The sequence below is a fragment of the Dromiciops gliroides genome, chromosome 1 (genome assembly GCF_019393635.1).
Source record: "Dromiciops gliroides isolate mDroGli1 chromosome 1, mDroGli1.pri, whole genome shotgun sequence".
NCBI classification, from domain to species: domain Eukaryota; kingdom Metazoa; phylum Chordata; class Mammalia; order Microbiotheria; family Microbiotheriidae; genus Dromiciops; species Dromiciops gliroides.
The window spans coordinates 630,903,412-630,929,946 of NC_057861.1; the positions used below are offsets into that span (position 1 = coordinate 630,903,412).

The 26,535-nt window shown below is 36.9% G+C and overlaps 1 protein-coding gene across 1 annotated transcript in view; it reads right to left on the bottom strand.

Moving 5' to 3' along the window:
- The window catches only part of IFT140 (intraflagellar transport 140), a 188,158-nt gene that overhangs the window by 139,412 nt on the left and 22,211 nt on the right, over nt 1-26,535 (bottom strand). Inside the window, exons 4-9 of the mRNA XM_043969752.1 lie at nt 11,535-11,656; nt 11,233-11,393; nt 9,490-9,665; nt 8,864-8,955; nt 8,159-8,265; nt 5,134-5,282 (exon numbers count right to left, since the gene is read on the bottom strand). Coding sequence (XP_043825687.1) covers nt 5,134-5,282; nt 8,159-8,265; nt 8,864-8,955; nt 9,490-9,665; nt 11,233-11,393; nt 11,535-11,656 — 807 coding nt within the window. The remainder of the gene's footprint in view (nt 1-5,133; nt 5,283-8,158; nt 8,266-8,863; nt 8,956-9,489; nt 9,666-11,232; nt 11,394-11,534; nt 11,657-26,535) is intronic.

Sequence of the window (26,535 nt, forward strand, 5' to 3'; positions counted from 1 at the left end):
GAGCAAGACTGAACTCAGACATATATAACCTATATCAGATTGCTTTCTGTCTTGGGGAGAGGGGAGGAAAGGTAGGGAGGGAAAAACATTTGGAACTAAAAATCTTATGGAAACAACTGTTGAAAATGATCTTTAGGGGGCAGCTAGGTGGCGCAGTGGATAGAGCACTGGCCCTGGAGTCAAGAGTACCTGAATTCAAATCTGGCCTCAGACACTTAACACTTACTAGCTATGTGACCCTGGGCAAGTCACTTAACCCCAATTGCCTCACTTAAAAAAAAAATGATCTTTACATGTAACTGGAAAATAATAAAATACTTTTATGATTTAAAAAAAATTACTTGAAAAAAAAAAGACTAAACTCAGGTCTTACTCACTCTAAGCCCAGGGCTTTCTCCACTGCACCATTTAGTTTGCCTCTAAAAATAGGAAAGGTCATTACTATAAAAATGATCATTTTCAAAATAATGTATAACACCCAATATAACACCAATGTGGCAACAGAGATTACAAAGAATTTAGACTAAGCATCTACTCTAGAGATCATCCATCACCAAGGCTCTTTTGAGTTTATGGTCAGCAGAAATTGAAAAGTGACTACTTCTAAGCCCAACCATTGCACCAGAAAAAGATAAGCTTTTATGGCTAACTAAACATAATTATCTCACAAGTAATTCTTTTAATTTATAACTACTACTATGTCACAAGTTATATAATGCACATTTGTTATCCTAGGAAAGTAACCACATGGTATACCAATGACTGGGTGAACTATGTATTCTTTTTTTATATATATATTGTTGAATTTATTTATTTTTTTGCAAGGCAATGAAGGTTAAATAACTTGCCCAAGGTCACACAGCTAGTAAGTGTCAAGTATCTGAGGCCGGATTTGAACTCAGGTCCTCTTGAATCCAGGGCCAGTGCTTTATCTACTATACCACCTAGCTGCCCCCTGTATTCTTTTTTTAAAAAAAAAATCTTTAAAATGTTTCTTAAAATTTATATTAATAGCACTGTGGATATATAAAGATGTAACTGAATTCTTAATCAATAAAATCAGGGCTGATGGCCTGGAAGTCACAGTGAGGATGAAGAACAGACTTAAGTCTATTGTTAGACTTAAATCTAAAAGGAGAGTTGGAATGACAACAGATTATGATCAGATATAAGGAATTCCAGATTCCATAAACATGGAAGAACACTTGTGGGTAATAGCAAGATCAATGGTATGACCATCTCTGTGTCTTGTTAAGGTGGGATGGAGAAATAGGTCATAGGAACTGAGAAATTAAGATTTTTGAGGGAATATCTATATATATTGTGAAATCCCTTATTATAAAGAAAGACTGTTAGCTGGGTTCTAAACTCATTGAGGAAAGAAGAAGGGAATCATGGAAGCTAGTAAATAACAAGAAGGAAAATATGAGTAAATTGCTTCTTTCCCTTACACAATAACAACAATAGTGTAAAGACTAGAAACTTTGACTTAGGAACTCTGATCAACATGATGGAACAAACCACAATTCCAAAGGACTCATGATAAACATTTTATCCATTTCCACATAAAGAAGTGATGGACTTAGAAAAAAAAATAATTAAAAAAAGAAAGCTAGGGGAGCAGCTAGGTGGCGCAGTGGATAAAGCACCGGCCCTGGATTCAGGAGGACCTGAGTTCAAATTTGACCTCAGACACTCGATACTTACTAGCTGTGTGACCCTGGGCAAGTTACTTAACCCTCACTGCCCTGCAAAAAAAAAAAAAATTAAATTAAATTAAAATTTAAAAAAGAATCTACCTACAGTTGGTGCCTCCACTTTTTTTCTCCTCACTCCTTGATAATTTTCTGTAATCTGACTTCTGACCTTATTTATTGTTCACTTGAAACTGCTCTCTCCAAAGTTACCTATGATCTCTTTTTTTTTTTTTTTTTTACCTATGATCTCTTGATTGCTAAATCTTTACCTTTTCTTAATCCTCATCCTTCTTGACCTCTCTGCAGCCTTTGACACTAGTGATCAGTATCTTTTCCTTAATACTCTCTTCTCTCTAGGTTTTTTCTCCACTGCTCTCTTGTGGTTCTCCTCCTGTCTGACTGCTCCTCCTCAGCTTCCTTTGCTGGGTCTTCTTTCAAGCCTGGCAGGCTAATTGAGCATATCCCCCAAGGCTCTGTTCTTGGCATTCTTATCTACTCTTTCTAAAATTAACATCTCTATGCAGATGATTCTCAGGTCTATTTATTCGGCCTCAACCTTTCTCCTTACTTGTAGTCTCACATCATCAATTACTCATGGCTCACTTAGAATTAGATGCCCTGCAGACATTTTAAAAGTAAACCTTTTCAAAACTGAATTCATTCTCATATTTCAAGCCCTCCAATCTTTTAATGGTGAAGTTGCCAGGTCCTGTGTAATCCTGATTATTGCTCCTTGATATTTAAATTGTTTCTTTCTCCCTGCTTGCAGTATTTTCTCCTTCGCCTGATAATTCTGGAATTTGGCTAAAATATTCCATTATTCCTTGGAGTTTTCCTTTAAGGGGGAGGGGTCTCTCTCAGGAGATGATCAGTGGATTCTGGTTCTAAGACACTGGGGCAGTTCTCCTTGATAATGTTGTGAAATATGCTGTCCAGGCTCTTTTTTGGATCATGGCTCTCAGGTAGTTCAATAATTCTTAAACTGTCCCTCCTGGATCTATTTTCCAGGTCTGTTGTTTTTCTGAAGAGGTATTTTATGTTTTCTTCTACTTTTATATTCTTTTGAGTGTGTTTTCCTGCTTTCTGATGTCTCATTGAGTCACATTAGCTTCTATCTGCCAAATTCTGATTTTTTTTTTAATTTTTTTTTTTTTTGCGGGGCAATGGGGGTTAAGTGACTTGCCCAGGGTCACACAGCTAGCTAGTAAGTGTCAAGTGTCTGAGGCCCGATTTGAACTCAGGTACTCCTGAATCCAGGGCGGGTGCTTTATCCACTGTGCCACCTAGCTGCACACCCCCCCCCACACACATACCAATTCTGATTCTTAAGGAATTATTTTCCCCAGTCAGCTTTTGCACCTTCTTTTCCATTTGTCTAACTCTATTCTTTAAGGAGTTAATTTCTTTTTCTAAGCTATTGCCTCTCTCATGTATAACTCTCATTTCTTTTCCCATTTTTTTTTCTACCTCTCTTATTTGATATATAAAATCCTCTTTGAACTCTTCTAAGAGGGCTTTCTGGTCTTGAGATGAATTCCTTTTCCCATATAAGACTTTGAATGTAGGCATTTTGACATTGTTGTCCTCTTCTGAGTTTTTGTTTTGGTCTTCCCTGTAGCTATAGCAGTATTCTATGGTGAGAGTTCTTTTCTGTTTCTTATTTATGTTTTGCCTATTTCGTGCCTTTTAAAGTTGAGCTCTGCTCCTGGGCTACAGGGTACACTGTCCCAAGATTCCTCTGCTGAGGGCCAGGGGCCTGATCACTGGCTTTCTGCTCTGAGGCCTCAGTGGCTTACAGTTTGCTCACTGCACTGGGGTGGCCCAACCTAGTTGTGCCTGTTGTGTAGCAGATACCCCAGCTGGAAGTTTGCCTTCTGCATTGAAGCTGTGGGCCTCACAACTGTCCTGCTGTGCCACTAGTTTGCTCAGCTAGGACCAAAAGGGTCTTCAGCTGCTGATCTGTGTTATAGCTAAGAGTCTTCTACTGGTCTGCTCAAACACCCTCTACACTGAGCAGTGCTCCCCTTTTAGCCAGGTGAGACAGACCATTCCTGAAGTCCTTCTAGATTATCTTAAGCCAGGAAATTGTTTCACTCCATCTTTTCATAGGTTCTGTAGCTCTAGAATCTGTTTAGAGGCTTAATTTAATGTTTCTGAGACAAATTTGGGAGAGCTCAGGCAACTTCCTGGTTCTCTCTGCTATCTTGGCTCCACCCCCAATTGAACTCATCCTATACCTTTCACCTTGCTTTCTTCCAACGGCACTAGTATTCTCCCAATCTCCCAGACTTGCAACTTCTCATTTCTGTCATTCCCATTTCCAAACTGTTGTCAAGGCCTATCAATTTTACCTTCCCAACATGTCTGACATGTTTCCATTTTCTCCTCAGACATTAGAATCACCCTGGTGGAGACCTTCATCATATTATACCTGGACTATTGCAATAGCCTTCTGGTTGGTATCCCTGTCTTAAGTCTCTCTCCACTCTAAAACACATTCCACCTAGCTACCAAATTAATTTTCCTAATACACAGCTCTGACCATGTCACAAAAAGCTCCAGTGGTTCCCTGTTACCTCCAGGATCAAATGTAAAATTTTCTGACATTTAGGGACCTTCTTAAACTGCCTCTTCCTACCTTCATACTCTTCTTACACCAACTCCTATTTACTTTGTGATCCTGTGACAGTGACCTCCTAGCTGTTCCTTGTATAAGAAAAGCCACCTCTCTTTTGTGTATTTTCACTCACTTGGCCCCATGCCCAGAATTCTCTCCCTCCTTGTTGCCACTTTTTACTTTCCTTGGTTTTCTGGTCTCAGCTAACATCGCATCTTCTCCAAGAAGCCTTTCCAAGTTTCCCTTAATACTAGTATCTTCTATCTGAAATTATCTCCAATTTATTCTGTGTATATCTTGTATATACATAGTTGTTTGCATATAGTCTCCCCCATTAGATTGAGAGTTCCTTGAGGGCAGGAACTGTCTTTTGCCTTTCTTTGTACCTCCATTGCTTAACACCGTGCCTGGCACAAAGTAGGTGCTTAATAAATGTTTGTTGACTTGACTATTGGCATCACCATCATGGGCCAGGTTATAACTTGATCAATCTCAGTTTTGTATTTTCATTTCGATTGGTAAACAGTCTCCAGAGTTGACCAGTTACCTCATTCTGCTAGTATCTAGAAAAGCAGAATATTGTATTTTGACAATTGGAAGTGGGAGAGGAGGGAGGTTGGGAGGACATGTAACATATACATGCAGGCATAGAGACATATTAAAAGGAAGAGCTGCCACCATTTAGGCTATATTCTGGTTGGTTAAAAATTTACAAAATGATTTGCATAGGAAATATTGGTTGTGAAATTAAAATTTAATTTATCTTCAAAGAGTTATGTTTTGAAACTAGATAGCCTGAAAAATAGGCATTTCTGTGACCTTTATCTGAGTGATATTCCCTTCCAGCTCAGTCGGGGTTTGCAGAGTCCACCTGTCCTTGCCTTCTAGGACCTGAGAGTTCTGGTTGCCCACTGGTACTTTCTTCCATATAGCGACTTGGCCTTTATTGGTACCTGCTGCCAGAAGACCTATGGTTAAAAATAAAGTTGGTTAAAAAATAAAGTAAGTAAGCACAAGGGAAAAAGTAAACAATAAGATGGACTAACACAGGAGTCAAGAATGGTTCAGTTTTTACTACTGACCCATGAGGTGGTTGCAGAGATGACATAGAGCTATTGTTAGCTTTTGTTACCAGTCCTTACTTTGCCACTAGCTAGTTTTGTGACATTAAGCGAGTTACTTCTCTCTGGGATTCATTTCTCTTATCTATGAAATGAGGAGGTTGGACCAGATTATCTTGAATATTTTTTCCAATTCTAAAATTCTGTGGCTCTAGAACTCTGAGATTACAACTCATTGTTTCAGTAAATTGTATTTTTATAAAAAACTCTGGTCACCTGCCAAACTAAAGGAGAACTAGAGATATTTTCTTAGTGGAAAATGTAGTGGGATTGGAATGGCTATTGACAAGAGAACTAAAAATCAGAATCACAACATCTCAGAACTAGAAGGAACCTAAGAGATCATCTAATTTCTTAATGTTATTCATGAGGCCCAGAAAATAGACATGACTTGTTAAAGTCATAGAACTTGAAGACTAAACTGCAGGTGATCTGATTCTTAGTCCAGTGGTCAACTAATATTGCTATAAGTACTGAAGTTTTATATAATATTTTTAAAATAATAATTTATTTTCCCACAATTACATGTAAAAACAATTTTTAACATTTGGGCTTTTAAAAAAGTTTTGAGCTCCAAATTCTATCCCTTCCCTCCCCACTCCCTGAGACAGTAAACAATTTGACATAGGTTATACACGTACAATCATATAAAACATTTCCATATTAGTCATTTTTTGGAAGAAAACTCAAACCAAAAAAGGAGGAAGGAAAGAAAAGAAGAAAGAAAAAAGATAAACAGTACAATTCAGTCTATATTCAGACTCCATCAGTTCTCTCTCTAGATATAGATAGCATTTTTCATCATAAGTCCTTTAGGATTGTCTTGGATCATTGTATTACTGAGAATAGTTAAGTAAGCACCAGCCCTGGATTCAGGAGAACCTGAGTTCAAATCTGTCCTCAGACACTTGACTAGTGTGTGACCCTGGGCAAGTCACTTAACCCTCACTGCCTCACCAAAAAAAAAAAAAAAAAGCAACGTCTTAATCCACTGTGGGTGGAGTTGAATAGATCCAACCATTCTGGAGAACAATTTGGAGCCATGCCCAAAGGGCTATAGAACTGTGCATACCCTTTGATCCAGCAATGCCACTGCTAGGTTTATATCCCAAAAACATCCCCAGAAAGAGAAAAAGACCTATTTGTACAAAAATATTTATAGCAGCTCTTTTTGTGGTGGCTGAGAATTGGAAATCAAAGGAATGCCCATCAATTGGGGAATGGCTAAACAAGCTGTGATATGTGATTATAATGGAATATTACTGTGCTATAAGAAATGACAAGCAGGATGATTTCAGAAAGGCCTGGAAAGACTTATATGAACTGATGTATAGTGAAGTGAGCAGAACTAGGAGAAACATTATACATAGTGACAGCAAAATTGTTTGATGAACAACTGTGAATGACAACTACTCTCAACAATACAATGATCTGAGACAACCCCAAAAGACTAATGATAAAGCAAACTATCCACTTCCAAAGAAAGAACTGATATTGATTGAATAGACTTTCTTCCATTTTTTTCTTTTATTCGACTTTCCTTTTACAAAAAGACTAATATGATAATGTTTTACCATAATTGCACATATATAATCTATATCTGATTGCTTACCACCTCAGGGAGGGGGAGGGTTTGGAACTCAAAACTTTAAATAAAAATGACTATTATTATTTTTAAAAAGAATAGCAATTTGTTTAAGAACAGCAATAAAGTATTATAAAAAGAGACCAATGATTGGCCTTTGGAACAAAAGCATAAATACAATTACAATTTATCAATGTTAAGTTCAACAAATACCATTTCATTGATCTTAGAGCTGATAACCAAGATTGGGGCCATCATTAATTAAAAAGACATATAATTTGGGGGACAGAGGTGCCAGTATAATTTAATATTGTCAAAACATTTTTAAAAAAACCAAACTGGTATAGCTGGTACTTTACCAGCCAGAAAGCTTTAGGAACCAATATTTCTGATCTCTCTTTATATTAATCTTTTCATGAATCTTTGATAATATCCCTTCTGAGATTAATCAGAAGAGTTAGGGTTTGTTACAGTTCATAGAATCATCAGAAGACTGTTATTTGAGGGAAGAATGTATCTCATAGTGCTACTCAAAGGTAGCTCTACCAATTATTTGTGATACCTTGCACAAGTCATTTAATCTCTCTGGGCCTGATTTTTCATCTGTAAAATGAGGCAGTTGGTCTAAATTACCTCTAATGTCCAGACGTAAATCTATGATTTACTAATGTGTAGATCACCTCTCTTTCCTTCTAAAGAGGGAAACAATGACAGCAGAATCATGTGTTACAGTACAAATTAAATTTTTGTTAATCCAAGTTTTTGACAAATCCCATTTTCTGATATGCTACATCCCAAGGCTTTTACTGTACTTTCCTGAGTATGTGTAGACTTTAGTTATATGATCAACTTTAACTAAGTTAGATTATCCTTTAAAATCTCCAGGTTGGGGATAGCTAGGTGGCGCAATGGATAAAGCACCGGCCCTGGAGCAAGGAGGACCTGAGTTCAAATCCAGTCTCAGACACTTGACACTTACTAGCTGTGTGACCCTGGGCAAGTCACTTAACCCCAATTGTCTCACCCAAAACCCAAAACCCAAAATAAAACCAAGCCATAAAATCTCCAGGTTTTCACTATAATTATAATACATAATGATAAGTCAATTAGTCTGTCTAAGAAAAGCAAAAATTCTCACCTTTAGCCTTGCAGTATGAGACACAGTTTATGTGCACCCCTGTTTCAAAACCAAACTTCTCCTCTGGACTAAGCACATAATTCTCTCCTCGTTCCAAGTCCCAAAATCTAAGAGTATCAAAAAGAAACAATTATTGGAATTAAGCTAGTCTTGTTCATGACAGATTCCTCAACTCTGGCTACTCAACCTTGCCACCAGCTATCTAGTGAAAGGTTTTGCCTGAGACCTGTCCTCTTGACTAGCAAGTCCCTAGTCATAATTGCCTTTTCTTTAGGAGCCCCAGCCATACTGCTCTCTTCATTGCCAGCTGAATACATACTCCAGAATGATGGCTCTGTTCCCTACCAGTCATTCCTTCTACCCATCCTCATTCCTGCTCCCCTTTATCTTTTATCTTCCCTTATTAAAAAAGCTCCTTGAAAGTTAAACCCTTCTTGCTTTTGTGTATTTATATTCTCAGCACTTAACACAGCACTGGACATATAGTAAGTAGCTAATAAATGCTCTATCTCTAGTTCTCCTTTAGTTTGGCTGGGTTGGTTTTATATCAATAAACTCACACAGAAAATCTTCAAAGTAAGAGAAAGAAATGTGGCATTTTAAATACTTCAATCAAGGAAAATATATTTTTACTATTTTTTATTTATAAAGGAAGTAAACAAGGATAAAAAATAGTGTTAATTCACCAAAAGATGAAGGTCTTACCTGAGGACTGTTTCCCCAATTGCTGTAACGAGGAGACTACCTTCAATCAAAATGATGTCGGCAGAGTGGCCTGTTTTTCCACTTAATTTGACCTGTATACACAATCAACAATAAGCAGGAAACACAATTACTCATAAACAAGAGTGGCTAATTTGCATAAAGAATAAAATAATTTTTCCCTAATTGAATATGTGTATGTATAATGTGTGTGTGTGTGTATCAGAAAATTAATTATACAGTAGCTGATTTTGGTGAGTGCACAGTGGAATTAAGCAAATGCCTTTTAATCAAGAAAAGACCTGAGTTCAAATTCCCCAGACTCCCCTACCCCACCAACTTAAAAACTATTCTTAGGTCACTGGCTGTATAAAAATAGCAGAGAGGATTTGGCTCATGAAGTATGTTGACCCCAAACAAGTAACCTAAGCTTCAAATAACAACTATATTAACATATAATGTAATGTGCCTACTGCCTAAGATTATAACTACAGTATTCATACTAAAAGGAGAAAACTGATAAATCAAGGTAGTAAAAGTCTGACAAACTAAAAAACAGGGCTAAGTGTTATTCTATTGCACTCTTCACAGCCTCTTCTTCCCTGTGCCCTTCATCTTCCTCGCCTTACCTTCAAGATCTCTTCTGCTTCCCCCTCAGGAGTGACAGTATAAAGCGACAACAGAAGATTCTCTGTCACCACCACCAATACCTCTCTCTTCTCGATATAAAACATCATTTGGATTGGACTGTCTACAGACACTACACGGGTGGTCTTTCCTTTTTCATCCACATAGTGCACTGTTCCTAAAGACAAAAAACATCACTGACGGGGATATCTGGATGGATAGATGAGGATTAGAGACACCAGAGATACTGCTACTCCATTTAACCACAGATGCTTTAATGTTTTCTTTGGTCTAGATCTTTGAATCCTTGTAAGGGAACTATCTCTAAATGTAACTGGAAAATAATAAAATATTTATATGGGGGGAAAAAAGTTTCCTCTATTGATCCAAAATAGTCTGTCACTTAAAATCCAAGTTGCCCATGACCTTTAGGAGATTAAGGGATTTTCCTCTGGGCATACGAATGGTAGAGGAAGAACTTGACCCTGATGTTGGGAAAGATTGAAAGCAAAAGGAGAAGGGGACAGCAGAGGGTGAGATGGACAGACAGTGTCAGGGAAACAATGAACACGAGCTTGAATAGACTTCAGGAGAATAGTGGAGGACAGAAAGCCATGGTGTGCTATGGTCCATGGGGTCATGAAGAGTCATACATGACTGAATGACTGAATAATAACAAATGTAAAACCTTTTCTGAGGTCTTTCAAAGTAGTCTATATTATACTTCCAATCACCATCAAATTTAACTAAACCCCAAACTTTCCCAAGTATGGTGAACAAAATATTGGACAGGGAGTCGTGAAGATCTGGGTTCACATTTTTCCTGATTCTTACTAGCTATGTGATGCCATAGTCAAGTTATTTAATTAATCAACCAATCACTGAATCTCTCTGAACCTCAGTTTCTTCATCTGTAATGGGTACCTATCTCATAAGACTATTGTGAAGCTCAAATGAAATTATTATTATTATTATTATTACTACTACTACTAGTACTATTATTATTATTATTATCATGGGCCTAGTTCAAATCCTATCTCCTCCATTAAGTCTGTGTTGACTCTCCATCTCTCAGTAATCACTGTCTTCCCTGAAATTCTATACCACTTATTTGACACTTAGCATGTATTACTTTACATTTTCATTTGTCATTTTATGTGTCTTTCTACCAGTATTGCTTGTATGCTAAGACTCATGGAAAACTATGATCTTCAAAAAATTTAAGATGACAAGAAGCAGAGGCACATGCTGTGTGTAAGCAAACTATAATACATAAAAATAAGAAACTATAAAGAGTATAGGATGTCTGGGGCAGCTAAGTGCTGCAGTGGATAAAACACCGGCCATGGATTCAGGAAGACCTGAGTTCAAATCCGATCTCAGACACTTGACACTAGCTGTATGACCCTGGGCAAGTCACTTAACCCTCACCGCCCTGCAAAAACAAAACAAAACAAAACAAAAAAGAGTATAGGATGTCACTGAAGAAATGTATGACTGAAAAAGTAGATGAATTATTTACCTGATGAGAATGAAGAACAACTCAGAGTTATGTGAAAACATTATCTAAATTAATAAGGCTAAAACTAGTTAATTAGGCCACTTTGAATTGTGTCTATAAGTTTAATTTCTTCCCTTTGGTTGAGAGATGAAGAGTATATAAGTTGCAACATGATTTCCTAGGCTTAAAATAATCCCTCAATAAAATTCCAAGAAATGTATTGCAGATTGCTGTAGGTTTTTACCTAAATTTTGATTCTCACCATCCACCAGGCTAATAAAGAAGGATAATCCTTCCTGAGATCCCATTTTGAGGAAACCTCCAAAGCCACTTTTTCTCCAGTTAAACATATCCAGTGCTTTTTCATCACCACTCACAGCTGCTTTTGCCAGTTGAACCAAGTCCCTGGAAACAATTAAGATACACACAATTTAAGATTTTTTTACATGTCTCATTTATGTTATCCCATAATTTCATTTCTTATTCACCAAAATGATGTTACTCTTTTCACTCTGATCCAAAGCCAGAAGCTTTCAATGTACTCACTCGCCAGGTGGGGGAAGCCGAAAAATGCAGTGAGTCAAATGCTTTCCATACTCATGTTTCAGTAAAGGTGTTCCTTGTACTCTGCCTCTTTGGTCTAACCGCCACAATACCAGAACACCAAGCTAAGGGAAATTCAAAAGTTGTCATTAATGAACATATTTCAGAAAATAGAGAAATTCAGTAGTCAAGACAGGACTTCTGCAAGAGGCTGTAGTTTTTTTAAATCATTCTAGACATTTCTAAGTATAACAAGAGCATAAAAATCAGAAAACCTAGGTTTTAGTCCAAGCCCTACTCATAATGTAGTATTACCACCACCACCCATGGCCCCTCTTCTCCCGCCTCCCACCCCCACCCCCACCTCTCGCCTCCTACCTAGGAATTAACTTGTGCTTCAGTATGATCTTTTAACAGATTTAGGATAACTGTACTTGCCAACCACATCTCCCATAAGGGTATTAAGAACCCCAAAAACTCTTCAGAGCACATTCTAAGTCCCTCCAAACAAAGACATTAAACATAGTAAAAGCTGTTTTTTACCCAACACTTTATTAACCTCAAAGATTGAGAAATTGAATTTCTCCCCCAGTATCTTCATACTAGAAGCTGAATTAAAAAAAAAATGCAACTAACTAGAACCCACATAGAAACTATGTGGAACCAAAGAGCTACGTTGAGCAGTCAGAACAAAACTCAAAAAAAGTCATTGTCAGTCATTGAGAAGAGCATTGTTTATGTTTACGGAGGAGACTGATGTTCAATGTTTTTCCATGGAAGTTATAACTAGTTCTAGATCCTAACTTCGAAGCACTTAACTGGTGCAGTGCCTACACTGCGGGTTATTGATGATCATTATAATTGTCACCTAACATTTACTAAGCACTTACTAAATATAAGGTGCTGTGCATGATACAAAAATGTATAAAACAGTTTCTTCTCTCTCACAGATAATTAATTGAGGAGGTAAGACATATAGATATACATATATGGCCATGTTTACATATATATATACACATGCTAACATTTCACAGAATCTATGATTTTAAGTGTAGGTGGCAGGTAACAATTTAGGACATCAGACAAATATAACATACTCTAATATTTCACTGGATCCACGATTTTGTCAATGTGGGTACTCCTTTATAATAGTGTCCTCCCATAAATCTTCCATAGGAAATCTACTTGTCAAGCCGGGAAGTTTCCTCCAGGATTTTAACATTCTGTGAGTACCAGGGTTGTATTTTAGCTTTCCATCTGTCATCCGACATTCTTATTATATGACTGTCTTATCTCCTTTTCTAATCACATTTTCTTCATTTTCTTTTTTTTGCCGGGCAATGAGGGTTGTGACTTGCCCAGGGTCACACAGCTAGTGTCAAGTGTCTGAGGCTGGATTTGAACTCAGGTCCTCCTGAACCCAGGGCCAGTGCTTTATCTACAGTGCCACCTAGCTGTCCCAAAGAAGAAGATAATCTGGTAATACAAAATTGTTTGTTTGTTTGTTTTAGGGAGCAGGAGTGCAGAGCAATGAGGGTTAAGTGACTTGGCCAGGGTCACACAGCTAATAAGTGTCAAGTGTCTGAGGCCACATTTGAACTCAGGTTCTCCTGAATCCAGAGCCAGTGCTTTATCTACTGCACCACCTAACTGCCCCCTATTCACCTTTTCTTAATGATAATAGCTGTTTTAACTTTTAAAAAATTCTAGTTGGAACTGTGGAGAATAGATGCTAATTGAACCATACTATTTCTTTTGGTTTTGGTGCTGTTGTTTTTCTATTCTGAGGTTTTTCCTCATTGCTCTGATTTTTCTCCTGTAATATGACTAATGCAGAAATATGTTTAATGTTATTATATATGTGTATATATATATATATATATATATATATATATATATATATATATATATATTGTAATGGAATGTACTAAATTTGATCATTGACAACGCTATGCTAAGGTTTAGTAAAAAATCCAGCAATTCAGTTAAAGAAGAAGAATCCAGCTTTCCAGACCAGAATCCAGCTTCCTCCTGATGACATCTTACCACTCCAAGAAGACAAGAGAACTGAGAAAAGACTTCCAAAGACTTAATTATTTTTTACTGTTTCATCAAGGAACACCTGTTCCTAGAAGAAACAAAGGGGGGAATGTGATGAAATAATGGGATTTAGCAGATACTCAAAGACCCACCTGGAGATTAATCAAGACTGATTAAATCAAGTGAGAGTGATTGACTGCTGATTAGCCTACTTCAAGTTAATTGGATTGTATCAAGTTAATTGGATTGTGATCATACCTGGCTATCCCTTAAGAAGGTGTAATTCTCAGAAACTAGACTGTGAACTCAACTTGAGAACACCTTCAAAGACAATGGATTTGGATGATGCCAACCAATAACCTTGAAGCAGTGTGTAAGGACCGCCTCTGTTCCAGATCTATAAATAAGCTTCCAAAAACAGCTTGAGAAGGAGTAGCTTTTTTTTACCGGCTTGGCGGGACTCCTGGCGGCGCGGCACAGACGGTCTGACTCACTCCAAAGGTGGCCTAAATCGGTTTGGTGAGTTTTTATAAGGAATATAGACTAAGCTTAGATTTAAGACGATTTGTACTGTATTTCTATTTTCCTATCCTTCTAATCAACAACACCTTGTATACAATAAAGGCTCTATCTAGAAAACCAGAAGCCTCTTCCATTTACTAGTCTGGGAGATAAATTAAGGGAAGGGTTAAGTAGGGGAGATTTATGATCTAATATCCAATTTTAAATCTCACAATATATTATATATATATATATATATATATATAACACCTATATCAGATTACCTGCTGTCTAGGAGAGGGGGGAGGGAGGGAGAAAAATCTGAAATTGGAAACCTTGTATAAACAAAAGTTGAGAACTATCTTTACATGTAACTGGAAAAAATGTAAAAATTAAAAAAAAAAATTCTAGTTGGGGCAGGCTAGGGTGGCACAGTGGATAAAGGACCATGCCCTGGATTCAGGAAGGACCTAAGTTCAAATCTGGCCTCAGACACTTGACATTAGACACTAGTTGTGTGACCTTTGGGCAACCTCACCGCCCCGCCCCCCCCCCCAAATTCTAGTTGATATCTTTTGTTTTTATATCACTTACTTTATGAATATTTCTTCCCTACGCAAGCAAAACCATAACTTATAATAAAAATTTTTAAATGAAAAAGGAAATAAAAAGCAGTTCAGTAAAACCAATCAATGTATCAACAGTGTATCAGTATCTGCAATACTTCACACATGTCCCTTACCTCTACAAAGAAGGGAGATAACATTTTCTCAACTGTTTGACCAATGTAACTGCTCTGCATTCAGTTTTGCTTTTTTGTTCCTGTCATTTACATTGTCATAGTCACTGCCACTACTGTTTTCCTGGCTCTGCTGTTTTACTATGCATTAGTTCATATATTTCCATACATTTCTCCCTTCTTCATGCTTATTAATTCTTACAGTGGGATATTCTTTTACATTCATGTACCATAATTTATTTTAGTTGGACTCTGAACAAGTCATATAACCCTGTTTGCCTCAGTTTCTCATCTGTAAAGTAAGCTGAAGGAAATAACAAACCACTCTAGTATCTTTGCCAAGAAAACCCTAAATGGGGTCACAGAGAGTTAGATGTGACTAAACAACTCAACAACAAACCACAATTTAGTCATTCATTCCCTAAATTGATAGACTTCTGTTTTGTTTTTTGTAATAGCTTCTTTAAAAAAATTAATGCTTTATGCCTATATTATAATCATTTACCACAAATTCTCCATATTACACTTTCCCTTGAAACAAAGAAAAATAATTAAACAAATATCTGATACAGTAATATAATTAATACAATATTCTGTTCTAATAGTTTCCTATTTCTACCATGAAAGAAAAAGTATGTTTCATTATCTCTACTCTGAGATACTGCCACTGGTTTTTCAATGACTCAATTTAACTTAGTTTCATTAATTATTTCATTTTTATTTTAATATAATCACTGTGCCTATTTCCTCTTGGTTCTTCTTATTTTGCTCTGCATTCATTCACAAAAATCCTTCAATGTTTCTCTGAATTCTTGATATTTACAATTTCTTTTGTTTTGTTTTAGTTTTTCTTAGTGAGGCAATTGGGGTTAAGTGACTTGCCCAGGGTCACACAGCTAGTAAGTGTCAAGTGTCTGAGGTCAGATTTGAACTCAGGTACTCCTGACTCCAGGGCCTGTGCTCTATCCACTGCGCCACCTAGCTGCCCCTACAATTTCTTAATATACAATATTTCATTACATTTAGCATAACTTTTTTCAGACATTTTCCAACAGACAGTTACCTACTTTATAATGCCTTGTTAATACAAGGAGCAATGCTGTGAATATTTTGGTATACATTGAACCTTCGTTTTTGTCTCTAATTTAATTAGAGTATATGCCCAATAGTGGCCTCACCAGAGTAATATGTATGGTCAATTTAGTCACTTTTTCAGCATAATTCCACATTGAAATCCAGAATAGTTGGATCACTACATATCTCTACCAACAATGCCTCATTGTATTATATTTATGCCAGCCCTTCAATTATTGTTTTCTATCTATTGTCACCTTTGCCACTTTACATGGTATGAGGTGAAACCTTGGAACTGTTTTAATTTGTATTTCTCTTATTATTAGTGATCTTGAGGCATGTATTATGTGATCATTTGTAGCTTGCCATTTTCTTCTGAAAAGAGGTTTCTCAAAAAGAAAACCAAATACTATGTAATTATAATGACCATGCTAGACCCTAAGGATGAGATAAGAAAACTTTACCTCTCCCTTCTTTGGAAAGGTAAGGACCCTGAAACATTACATAAACTATAGGACTTGGGCAGGGAGGGTGCATGTAATAAAAGCTTTGTTCATATTCTTTGACAACTACTAGGGAATTAAAATATATAATTATAATAACTATAATGAATATATTAACATAATGCTCCTGGTATTATATGTGTGTCAATTCCCCATATATTTTGGATATCAGATATAGTTTAGTGATATCTGATACAAATATTTCATTTCTACTCTATTATTTCCCTTCTAATCCTATTACCTTATAAAATCTTTTTAAATCTACAGTCAAAATTATCTATTTTATCTTTTGATTTCTTCTATTAACTACTTGATTAAGGTCTTGCTAATTAATGATAGTTGTGAAAGGTACCTGATCATATTCTCTTCTTTTTCTGGCATAACGTTTTTTATTCAAGTTGGATATAAATATTGAACTTATTAGGGCAACTAGGTGATACAGTGGGTAAAGCACTGGGGCTTGGAGTCAGGAAGACTTGAGCTCAAATCTGGTGTCAGACTTTTACTAGCTGTGTGACCCGGGCAAGTCATTTAACCCTGTTTCTCTGTTTCCTCATCTATAAAATCATCTGGAAAAGGAAATGGCAAACCACTCCAGTATCTTTGCCAAGAAAACCTCAAATGGGTCCATGAAGAGTCAGATATGACTGAAAAAAGAATATTGAATTTATTGTGGTATATGGTATAAGATTTTCATCTAAATCTAATTTCTGTCAAGCTACTTTTCATTTTCCCCAGTAGTTGTCAAATGGGGGAGTCAGTCCTTCTAACAATTTAGTTTGGGGCTTGTCAAACACCGATCTATTGTTCAAATTATTTGTTTCACATCTAATGTGTTCATTGGTATAATTTTTCTCTATTATTAACTAGAACCAAAAAGTTATGACTACATCTTTTGATAGAGTTTGAGATCTTACTCTTACTTTTTCTTCATTATTTCCTTTGAGATTCTAGATTTTTATTTTCCAAATGAGTTTTATATAATTTGAATGATATAGCACTAAACATGTAAATTAATTTAGGTAGCACTATCATTTTTATTATATTAGCAAAGACCAATCATAGACTATGAATGTGTTTCAAATTGTTTAAGGCTTCTTAACTCTTCTTCAATGTTTGTTTTATTTAAGTAAATCTTAACTGTATCTTCCCAGGTTAACTCATAGATATTTTTATACATTTTGAATGGAACTTCCCTATTTTTTTCCTGGTATTTGTTGGTACTATAAAGAAATGCTGATGATTTTGTGGATTTATTCTGTATCCTGCTACCTTAGTAAAGCTATTAAATCATCTCAGTTTCTTTGCTGATTCCTGAAGTTTTCTAAGTATTGATGTTGTTTTTCACTTATGTCTGACTCTTTATGATCCCATTTGGGGTTTTCTTGGCCAAGTTACTGGAGCGATTTCCCATTTCCTTCTGTTCATTTCACAGACGAGAAAACTGAGGCAAATAGGGTTAAGTGACTTGCCCAGGGTCACAAAGCTTGTAAATAAGTGCCCCAGGCCAGATTTTGAACTCAGGTCTTCCTGACTCCAGATCCAATACTTTATCACTGTACTACCTTGCTGTCCCTTTCTAAGTATGTTATTTGCAAACAGGGATTATTTTGTCTTCTCAATACTGATGATTACACTTAATTTTTCCTCTTTCTTTCTCTAGTTAGTATTTAAAAGTATCACAACAGAAAGTAATCACAGTTCATATTCCCAGTGAGTATCATACTTCTTCCACCATGAAAAATCTCAATCCCCTTAAAAATTACACCAATAAATTAAAAGAGTATTTCTATACAGCCAGTTCTGCTGTATAACACTTGTTTTGAAAAAGCAAATTTGTTCCAACACAAGAAAATAATTTGAGCATAACATAAATTTCATATTTCTTATGTGCAATTTCTTTTTTTTTTTAAGTGAGGCAATTGGGTTAAGTGACTTGCCCAGAGTCACACAGCTAGTAAGTGTTAAGTGTCTGAGGCCCGCATTTGAACTCAGGTACTCCTGACTCCAGGGCCGGTGCTCTATCCACTGCGCCCCTAGCTTGCCCCTCTTATGTGCAATTTCATCCACCAGAAACAGTGAGAATGCAGAAAACTGTACCACTGCCTTCCAATGTCCACTTCCACAAGCAAACTTTGGTTCTTTTCCAAGTACAGTGGCATATTTATTGTTTATTTTCTGGTGTAGCAGGAGCTGTGGAAGGAGAAGGACTAGTCTTCAGCATGTCCTCCAACCCCACCTTCTTTGATGGCTTGTCAAGGCTCACCCTCACCTGAAGTCCTCTACTTCAACTTTGCCCGTCCAGTCCTATAGTAACCAGGGCCAAGGCTGAGCAGCAGATGCAGGCCTCAGATGTCACCACTATTTATTGCGGTATTTTGTATTTCTTAACCATAACATGTAGAAAACTGTGCTACCATTTTTTTTTTTTTTTGCAGGGCAATGGGGGTTAAGTGACTTGCCCAGGGTCACATAGCTAGTAAGTGTCAAGTGTCTGAGGCTGGATTTGAACTCAGGTCCTCCTGAATCCAGGGCCAGTGCTTTATCCACTGCGCCACCTAGCCGCCCCCTGTGCTACCATTTTTATTAGATTAATTTTTCTTTTAATATATCACTGACAAAGTTTTTAAGTGTTGTCTCCCTAGCCTATTTTCCCAAAAGCCTTGTGGTTTTTATTGTGTTATTTTGCATAGCACCATGATTTTTAGGAACACATATGTCACGTTATAGCAGAACTGACTATTTCCAGTCTTGTTCTTTCTCCTGAGCTCCAATCCCTTATCACCAACTGCTACTGGACATTTTAAATTGGATATACCAGACGAACCTTAAGCCAAGCATATCTAAAACTGACTCATCTTTTCCCAAACCCACCTCTCAACTGAAATTCCCCAATTTCTATTAAGGACACCACAGTCCTCTCCTAGTTACCTGGATTCAAAATCTTAAAGTCATCTTCAAATACTCTCAACCAAACCTCCACCTACACAGAGTTGCCAAATCTCATAATTTCTATTACTACACTATCTCTTGCATCTGTGTCTGTCTCTCTATTCAATATCCACCCTGGGTGAGGACACCCTATCAGTTCTTTTCTGGAGTACTATAAAATCTCCTAATCGGTTTCCCTGATTTGTTGTTCTCCTCTCCAAACTATCCTTCACAAAGCTACCAAACTAGCGTTCTTTTTTTTTTAATTAAAATTTCAACTTTATTTGGCTAATGTGTTCAGTTTCAACATTATAGTGGAAACATTTAAAGTATTAACAAGTCTGATTGAACTCAAACACCCTTGTCCCATCCCCACACATCTGCCTTCCCCAGTTTCCAATAATCAGAAATGTCATGATTTGCTGTATCAAGTAGGCCTTGGAACCCAACTTGGAACCTTGAAAAGATCCAACATTCACAAAGCAACAAAAGCCTGTATCCTAACAGGAAAAAAGATAGTACCACTTCTTGATTTAGTCTAAGTAGGAGAGCCAGAAATTATCTTCCCCTTCACCAATCATTGTTGTCACAAAAAACCAATAATGGCATTGTCCTATCCACCTCCAGAGTATTGAAAACGTATCTTCAAAGCAAAATACAAGGACATTCAGCCATGGTAACACTGGCATGAAGGGGAGAGTCCTTGCACTTAGCTTAGTAGTTGCCCCTCCCCAGACTGAGGAATGGTTAATGACACTGCTGTTTGACACTGACACATTCAAACTAACATTCTTTTTTTTTTTTTAAGTGAGGCAATTGGGGTTAAGTGACTTGCCTAGGGTCACACACTTCAGACACTTAACACTTACTAGCTGTGTGACCCTAGGCAAGTCACTTAACCCCAATTGCTTGAGTTCTTGTGGTTGGGGGTTGGGAATGGAGGGGGAAAGAGAAGTTGGAACATAAAGTTTTTTTAAAATTGATGTTAAAATTTTGTTTTTGCATACATTTTGCAAAATAAAATTCTATTCAAAAAAAAAGAAGAAAAGAAAAACAAACAAACAAAAAAATAAACTGCTAGGGGCAGCTAGGTAGTGCAGTGGATAGAGCACCAGCCCTGGATTCAGGAGGACCTGAGTTCAAATCTGACCTCAGATACTTAACACTTACTAGCTGTGTGACCTTGGGCAAGTCACTTAACCCCAATTGCCTCACCAAAAAAAAAAAATTTTAAATTAAAAAATAAACTGCTAGAATACTACACCTCACCCACAGAAGAACCAGATGAACACACCTGGTGTGAAAAGGTGTCCACTAAAGGACTTTCTTACAGTTCCTTGTACACAGATCCCTCCCGGTTCAGGGGCTCTTCTCAATTCCTCACAGATACTCCCTTCTTCCCACTGTTGCACAGAACCCTACTTTCCTTCAAGGCTTAGTTCAAGCACCATTTCTCCAAAGCCTTTCCTAAGCCTCCTAGGCTATTTGCCTTTCTCTCCTTCAACCAAAAAAAAAAAATTACTCTATATCTTTTGCATATGCTTGTATTGGCACATGTTCTCTCCTCTAGCTAGAGAACAGGAAGCTTGACGATAAGAACTTATTTCATTTTTGTTTTTATATTCCCAGTGACCAGAACAGCTCCTAATGCAGAGCCGGCACTTGCTCTTGATTGACTGAATGTCTTAAGTCTCATGACACCATTCGGGAAAGCCTCAGTCTCTGAGGGGAAAGCTGATGGGTTACCACTATATTCTTAGACTAGCAGCTAGCATTCCTAAAACCTTTTCAAAAAATAATGGGGAGGGAGCAGCTAGGTGGCACAGTGGATAAAGCACCCGCTCTGGAGTCAGGAGGACTTGAGTTCAAATCTGACCTCAGACACTTGACACTTACTAGCTGTGTGACCTTGGGTAAGTCATTTAACCCCAATTGCCTCACCAAATAAATAAATAAATAAAAATAATGGGGAGAACCACTTTTACTTTAGCTTGTTTTTATTAGTAATGTTTTAGTGTTTCTCCATTGCAAATAATGCTAGTTCTTGATTTAAATATATGCTTTCAATCATAGGAAATTAGAGTCTTTTAATGCTTCTGTTCTTTGGGGGGGAAGGTTATAATGTAAACCTGTTGTATTTTTTCAAAGGTTTTTTCCTTCACCTATTGAAAAATCATGGGGGTTTTGTTATTCTTTTTATATGATTAATTATCTATATTATTTGCTTGATATTGAACCATGCATGCATTTCTTATATGAATCCAACTTGGTTATAGTGCATTATTTTCTGGATGTTTTTATGTAGTTAAGAATTTAAAATCTCTACATCAATATCATTGGTAAGATTAGTCTATAATTTTCCTTTTTCATTTTGTCATTCCCTGGTTTGGTAATTAGAACTATATTAAAAGGAGTTTGGAAGAATGCCTTCTGCCTCTTATTTCTGAGAATAATTTTTATAGCATAGGGGTTAACTATTCTTGTTGTTTGGGGGGGCGGGGCAATGAGGGTTAAGTGACTTACCCAAGGTCACACAGCTAGTAAGTGTCAAGTGTCTGGGGCTGGATTTGAACTCAGGTCCTCCTGAATCTAGGGTCAGTGCTTTATCTACTGTACCACCTAGATGCCCCCAGGGATTAACTATTCTTTTTTTTTTTAATTATTTTTTTTGCAGGGCAATGAGGGTTAAGTGACTTGCCCAGGGTCACACAGCTAGTAAGTGTCAAGTGTCTGAGGCTGGATTTGAACTCAGGTCCTCCTGAATCCAGGGCCAGTGCTTTATCCACTGTGCCACCTAGCTGCCCTGATTAACCATTCTTTAAATGTTTTATAGACTCCATTTGTATATCCCTCTTCCCCAGGTTAATTTTTCCATTAGTAGTTCACTTGTGGCTTATTTTTCCTTCTCATACTGAGTTGTTTAAAGATCTATATTTCTTATCTTTTCAATTTGAGTATTTTCAATTTTTAGAAATACTCAACTTCATTTGAATTTTTAGTTTTCCTTAAGTATAACTGTATATATGGTAGTTTCTCATAATTAAAATTTTTTTTTCTCTGCTTTCTGTGAATTTACTTTGTGTTTCTGTGTGTGTGTATGTGTGTGTATATGAGACAATTGGGGTTAAGTGACTTGCCCAGGGTCATACTTTGGTTTTTAACTTAGTAATTTGATTTTCCTCTCCTTTTCTTGATCATACTAGATAATGGTTTATTAGTATGGGTAGTCTTTTCAAAAATAGCTTTTAGTTTTTAGTTTAGTTTTAATCTCAGCTTTTTATAATTTTCAATATGTTTCCCTTTGTACTTATTTCAGGAATGCTAATTTGTTAATCATAGAAAATAATCATTTGAATTATACCTCGGGGCAGCTAGATGGCGCAGTCGTTAAAGCACTGGCCCTGGATTCAGGAGTACCTGAGTTCAAATTCGGCCTCAGACACTTGACACTTACTAGCTGTGTGACCGTGGGCAAGTCACTTAACCCCAATTGCCTCACTAAAAAAAAAAAAAAAAAAAAAAAAAAAAAATTATACCACCTCTTTTTCTATTTAGCTGAAAAAATTTCTCAGAGAAATAAGTTTCCCTCTGAAGACTGTATTGGCAAGGGCAGCTAGGTGTCACAGTGGATAAAGCACCGGCACTGGATTCAGAAGGACCTGAGTTCAAATGTGACCTCAGACACTTGACACTTACTAGCTGTGTGACCCTGGGCAAGTCACTTAACCTTCATCACCCACTCACCCCCCAATCAACATACAGTTAACTAAAACCTCAAAGAATTTGAATGTTTTAGGGAGACTTTTGGGACAGCTAGGTGGCACAGTGGATAGATAAAGCACCAGCCCTGGATTCAGGAAGACCTGCGTTCAAATCTGACCTCAGACACTTGACCATTACTAGCTGTATGACCTTGGGCAAGTCACTTAACCCTCACTGCCCCACCAAAAAAAAAACAGAAAAGACTGTATTGGCTGTGTCAGCTAAAGTCTCATATGTTTACCATTATCAATAAGCATGACCTTCTGTTTGGGAGGCTCTGTGCTAAGCTTGTAAATGCAAAGACAAAAACAAAACAGGGTTTGCCCTCAGGGTGCTCATATTCTAGTGGATGACAACACATACATAATATATGCAAAATACATATAAAATAAATGTAAGGTAATTTGATTGGGATACTCATAGCTTGGGAGATCAAGAAAAATCTCATGTAGAAGGTAGTGTTTAAGCTGAATTTTGAAGGAGACTAGAGAGTTAAAGAGACCAAAGTGATGAGAGAGTATATTTCCAGGCATGGGGATAGCCAGTGCAAAAGCACTCAAATGGAATATGGAATGCTGTGTTTAAGGAACCACATGAAGGAAAAGAATATGACTCTGGAAAAAATAGATTGTAGCCAAGCTGTAAGGGCCTTTAAATGCCAAATAGGGCTGTTTATATTTTATCCTAGAGATAAGAGAAAATTCCTAGTAATTATTATCTTTTGCATAATTATTTTCAGTAATTTATTCTGAATTTGGAATGTAATCAGTCTTCAATGAGGTCTATAACTTCTGCTCATATTTTATTTGTTCATTACTATTTTACTGCATCATGGTGCACTAAGGATCATATCTTTTCACATTTGTTTTAGATTCCTTTATGCCCTAAAGCATGATTTTAGTAAAAGCTGCTGAGAAATATGTGTAGTCTTTAAAATTCCTATTTAGAAGTGACCAAGGCCCAGTGGATAGAGCGCTGGGCCTGGAGTCAGGAAGACCTGAATTTAAATCTTGCCTTAGATACTTGCTAGCTGTGTGACCCTGGGCAAGTCATTTAACCTCCATTTGCCTGAGATTCCTTTACCTGTAAATTAGGGACAATAATAGGACCTATCTCCCAGGGTTGTTTTGAGGATTAAATGAAATAATAATTTTAAAGCACTTAATACAATGACTGGTACATAAGTATTATATAAATGTTATCTATTGCTATTATTATTACTAAATATTATTTTTCCAACAATTGACTCAGGTTTACATTTTCCTTCTTGCTTATTGTTTATATTCTTTCAGCTCAATGCAAGGAATATTAGTCTCCTACTCTTTTATTAACCAATGTCTTTTTGTAATTCTAGTATTCCTTTTAAGAACATAGCTTCTATGCCACGTGGCTCTGAACATAACATAGTTTCCCTATTTATTTCTCTTTACTTATCAGTTTTTATTAGTGCCTTATCTGAGATCATAATCATAATATAAAGTATAACAGATTTTGTTCCAGCCCCTCATTTTTATCCTTTAACCTGATCTTTCCTTAAAGTCCCTCCTTCCCATTAATCTAACCAATCCTAAATTTCTTCAACTTATTTTTTATTATTTTAGTAGAATAACAACTCCTTGAGGGAGGGAGCTGTCACTTTTGCACTTATGTTCCCAATGCTCAGAACAGTGCTTGACATAAAGTAGGTACTTAATAAAGACTTATTTGATTCTCTCATTTTTTCTTTTCCTTTTTCTCAGCTCACATATTAGTACTATGCAATTAGACAATGAATTCCTTGAAAGCATACCTTTCTCTCTATTTCCAGTTTACAGACATAACTTGAAGATATTGCAAGTTTGGGTTCCAGACCACCCCAAAAAAGTGAATATCGCAATAAAGGTAGTCACAAGAATTTTTGGCTTCCCAGTGCATATAAAAGTTGGTTATATAATAGTGTAGTATATCAAGTGTGCAACAGTTATGTCTAAAAAAATGTATATAGCTTAATTTAAAAATACTTTATTGCTAAAAAAAAAATGCTAACCACCATCTGAGACTTCTGTGAATCATAGTCTTTTTGTTGGTGGAGGGTCTTGCCTTGGTGTTAATGGCTGGTGACTGATCAAGGTAGTGGCTTAGATTTTAGCCTATCTTAGCTTTCAATATGCCTTCCTCACTGAGCTTAATCATTTCTGGTTTATGATTTAAAGGGAGAGATGTGTGACTCTTAGGATCCATTGTAGGGTTATTAGCTGGCCTAATTTTAGTATTGTTGTCTCGGAATAGGGAGGCCCAAGGAGAGAGAAAAAGACAGGGAACAGTCAGTTGGTGGAGCAGTCAAAACACACAAAACATTTATTGATTAAGTTTGTCATCTTATATGTGTATAGTTCATGGTGCTCTACGACACATTACAATAGTCACATCAAGATCTCTGATCACAGATCACCAGAACAGACATAATAATAATAATGAAAAAGTTTGAAATGTTGCAAGAATTACCAAAACGTGACACAGAGATGTGATGTGAGCATATGCTGTTAGAAAATGGTGCTGATAGGTTTGCTCGATGCAGGGATGCCAAAAACTTCAATTTGTGAAAAATGCAGTATTTGAGAAGTGCACTAAAGTGAAGCACAATAAAACAATATGTACCTGTACCTACCATAATTCCTGGCTCTTAGGAGATCATTAATAAATGCTAGTTGACTGATTGAAAGTGTCTAATCCCTTCTGTCCTTCCTACCACCTGTGCATCACCTTTTCTCTTATTTCACTTACATTAATCTGTTAATGCTATTCCAACCTCTTTCTTACTTCTTTCCCTTTCTGGGATACTCCAGAGATCTATCCCCAGGAACATTAATTCTTGATAAAGGCAGTGGGGTACAGTAGGAAGTGTTTGGTGACAGTACTCTGGGGCAGGGGAGGGAGGATTCTGTTCTTTGCCTTTTCCCTCGCTGCTTGTCTCTTTCGATGTCTCCTCATCTTCCATTTAAATCTATGCCTCCCAGTTCAACTCTTTCCAAATCATATGGCTATAGTGTCCTGAGCAGTTCCTCTCCCCTAGTGATAATTATTGCTGAGACACCCCCCAAAGAAGAGTTCATTACATTTCACCCCTCCAGTGCAAGTGTGAGTGCTTCGTAACTTCCTTTCTGCTGGCTGGAACCAAATCTCACTCCTCCTTCTGTGATCTGTCCCCAGGGCTCTGTCCTCACTTTCCCAGGACCCTAAGGGCCTCATTTGCAACTCTCCTTTTAAGCCCCGGCCAGGGACTCTCTGGAGCCTATTCAATCTTCTCTGCACCAATAGGTGTTCCTCTATATTATGAAATGTTAATTATTATAATAATAGCTAGAATTTATATAACTTTACATTTATACATTTATAACATGGTATCTCATTTGACACCCACAATTACTCTGTGATGTAAGTACTACTATTATTGCCATTTTATAGATGAAAAAAC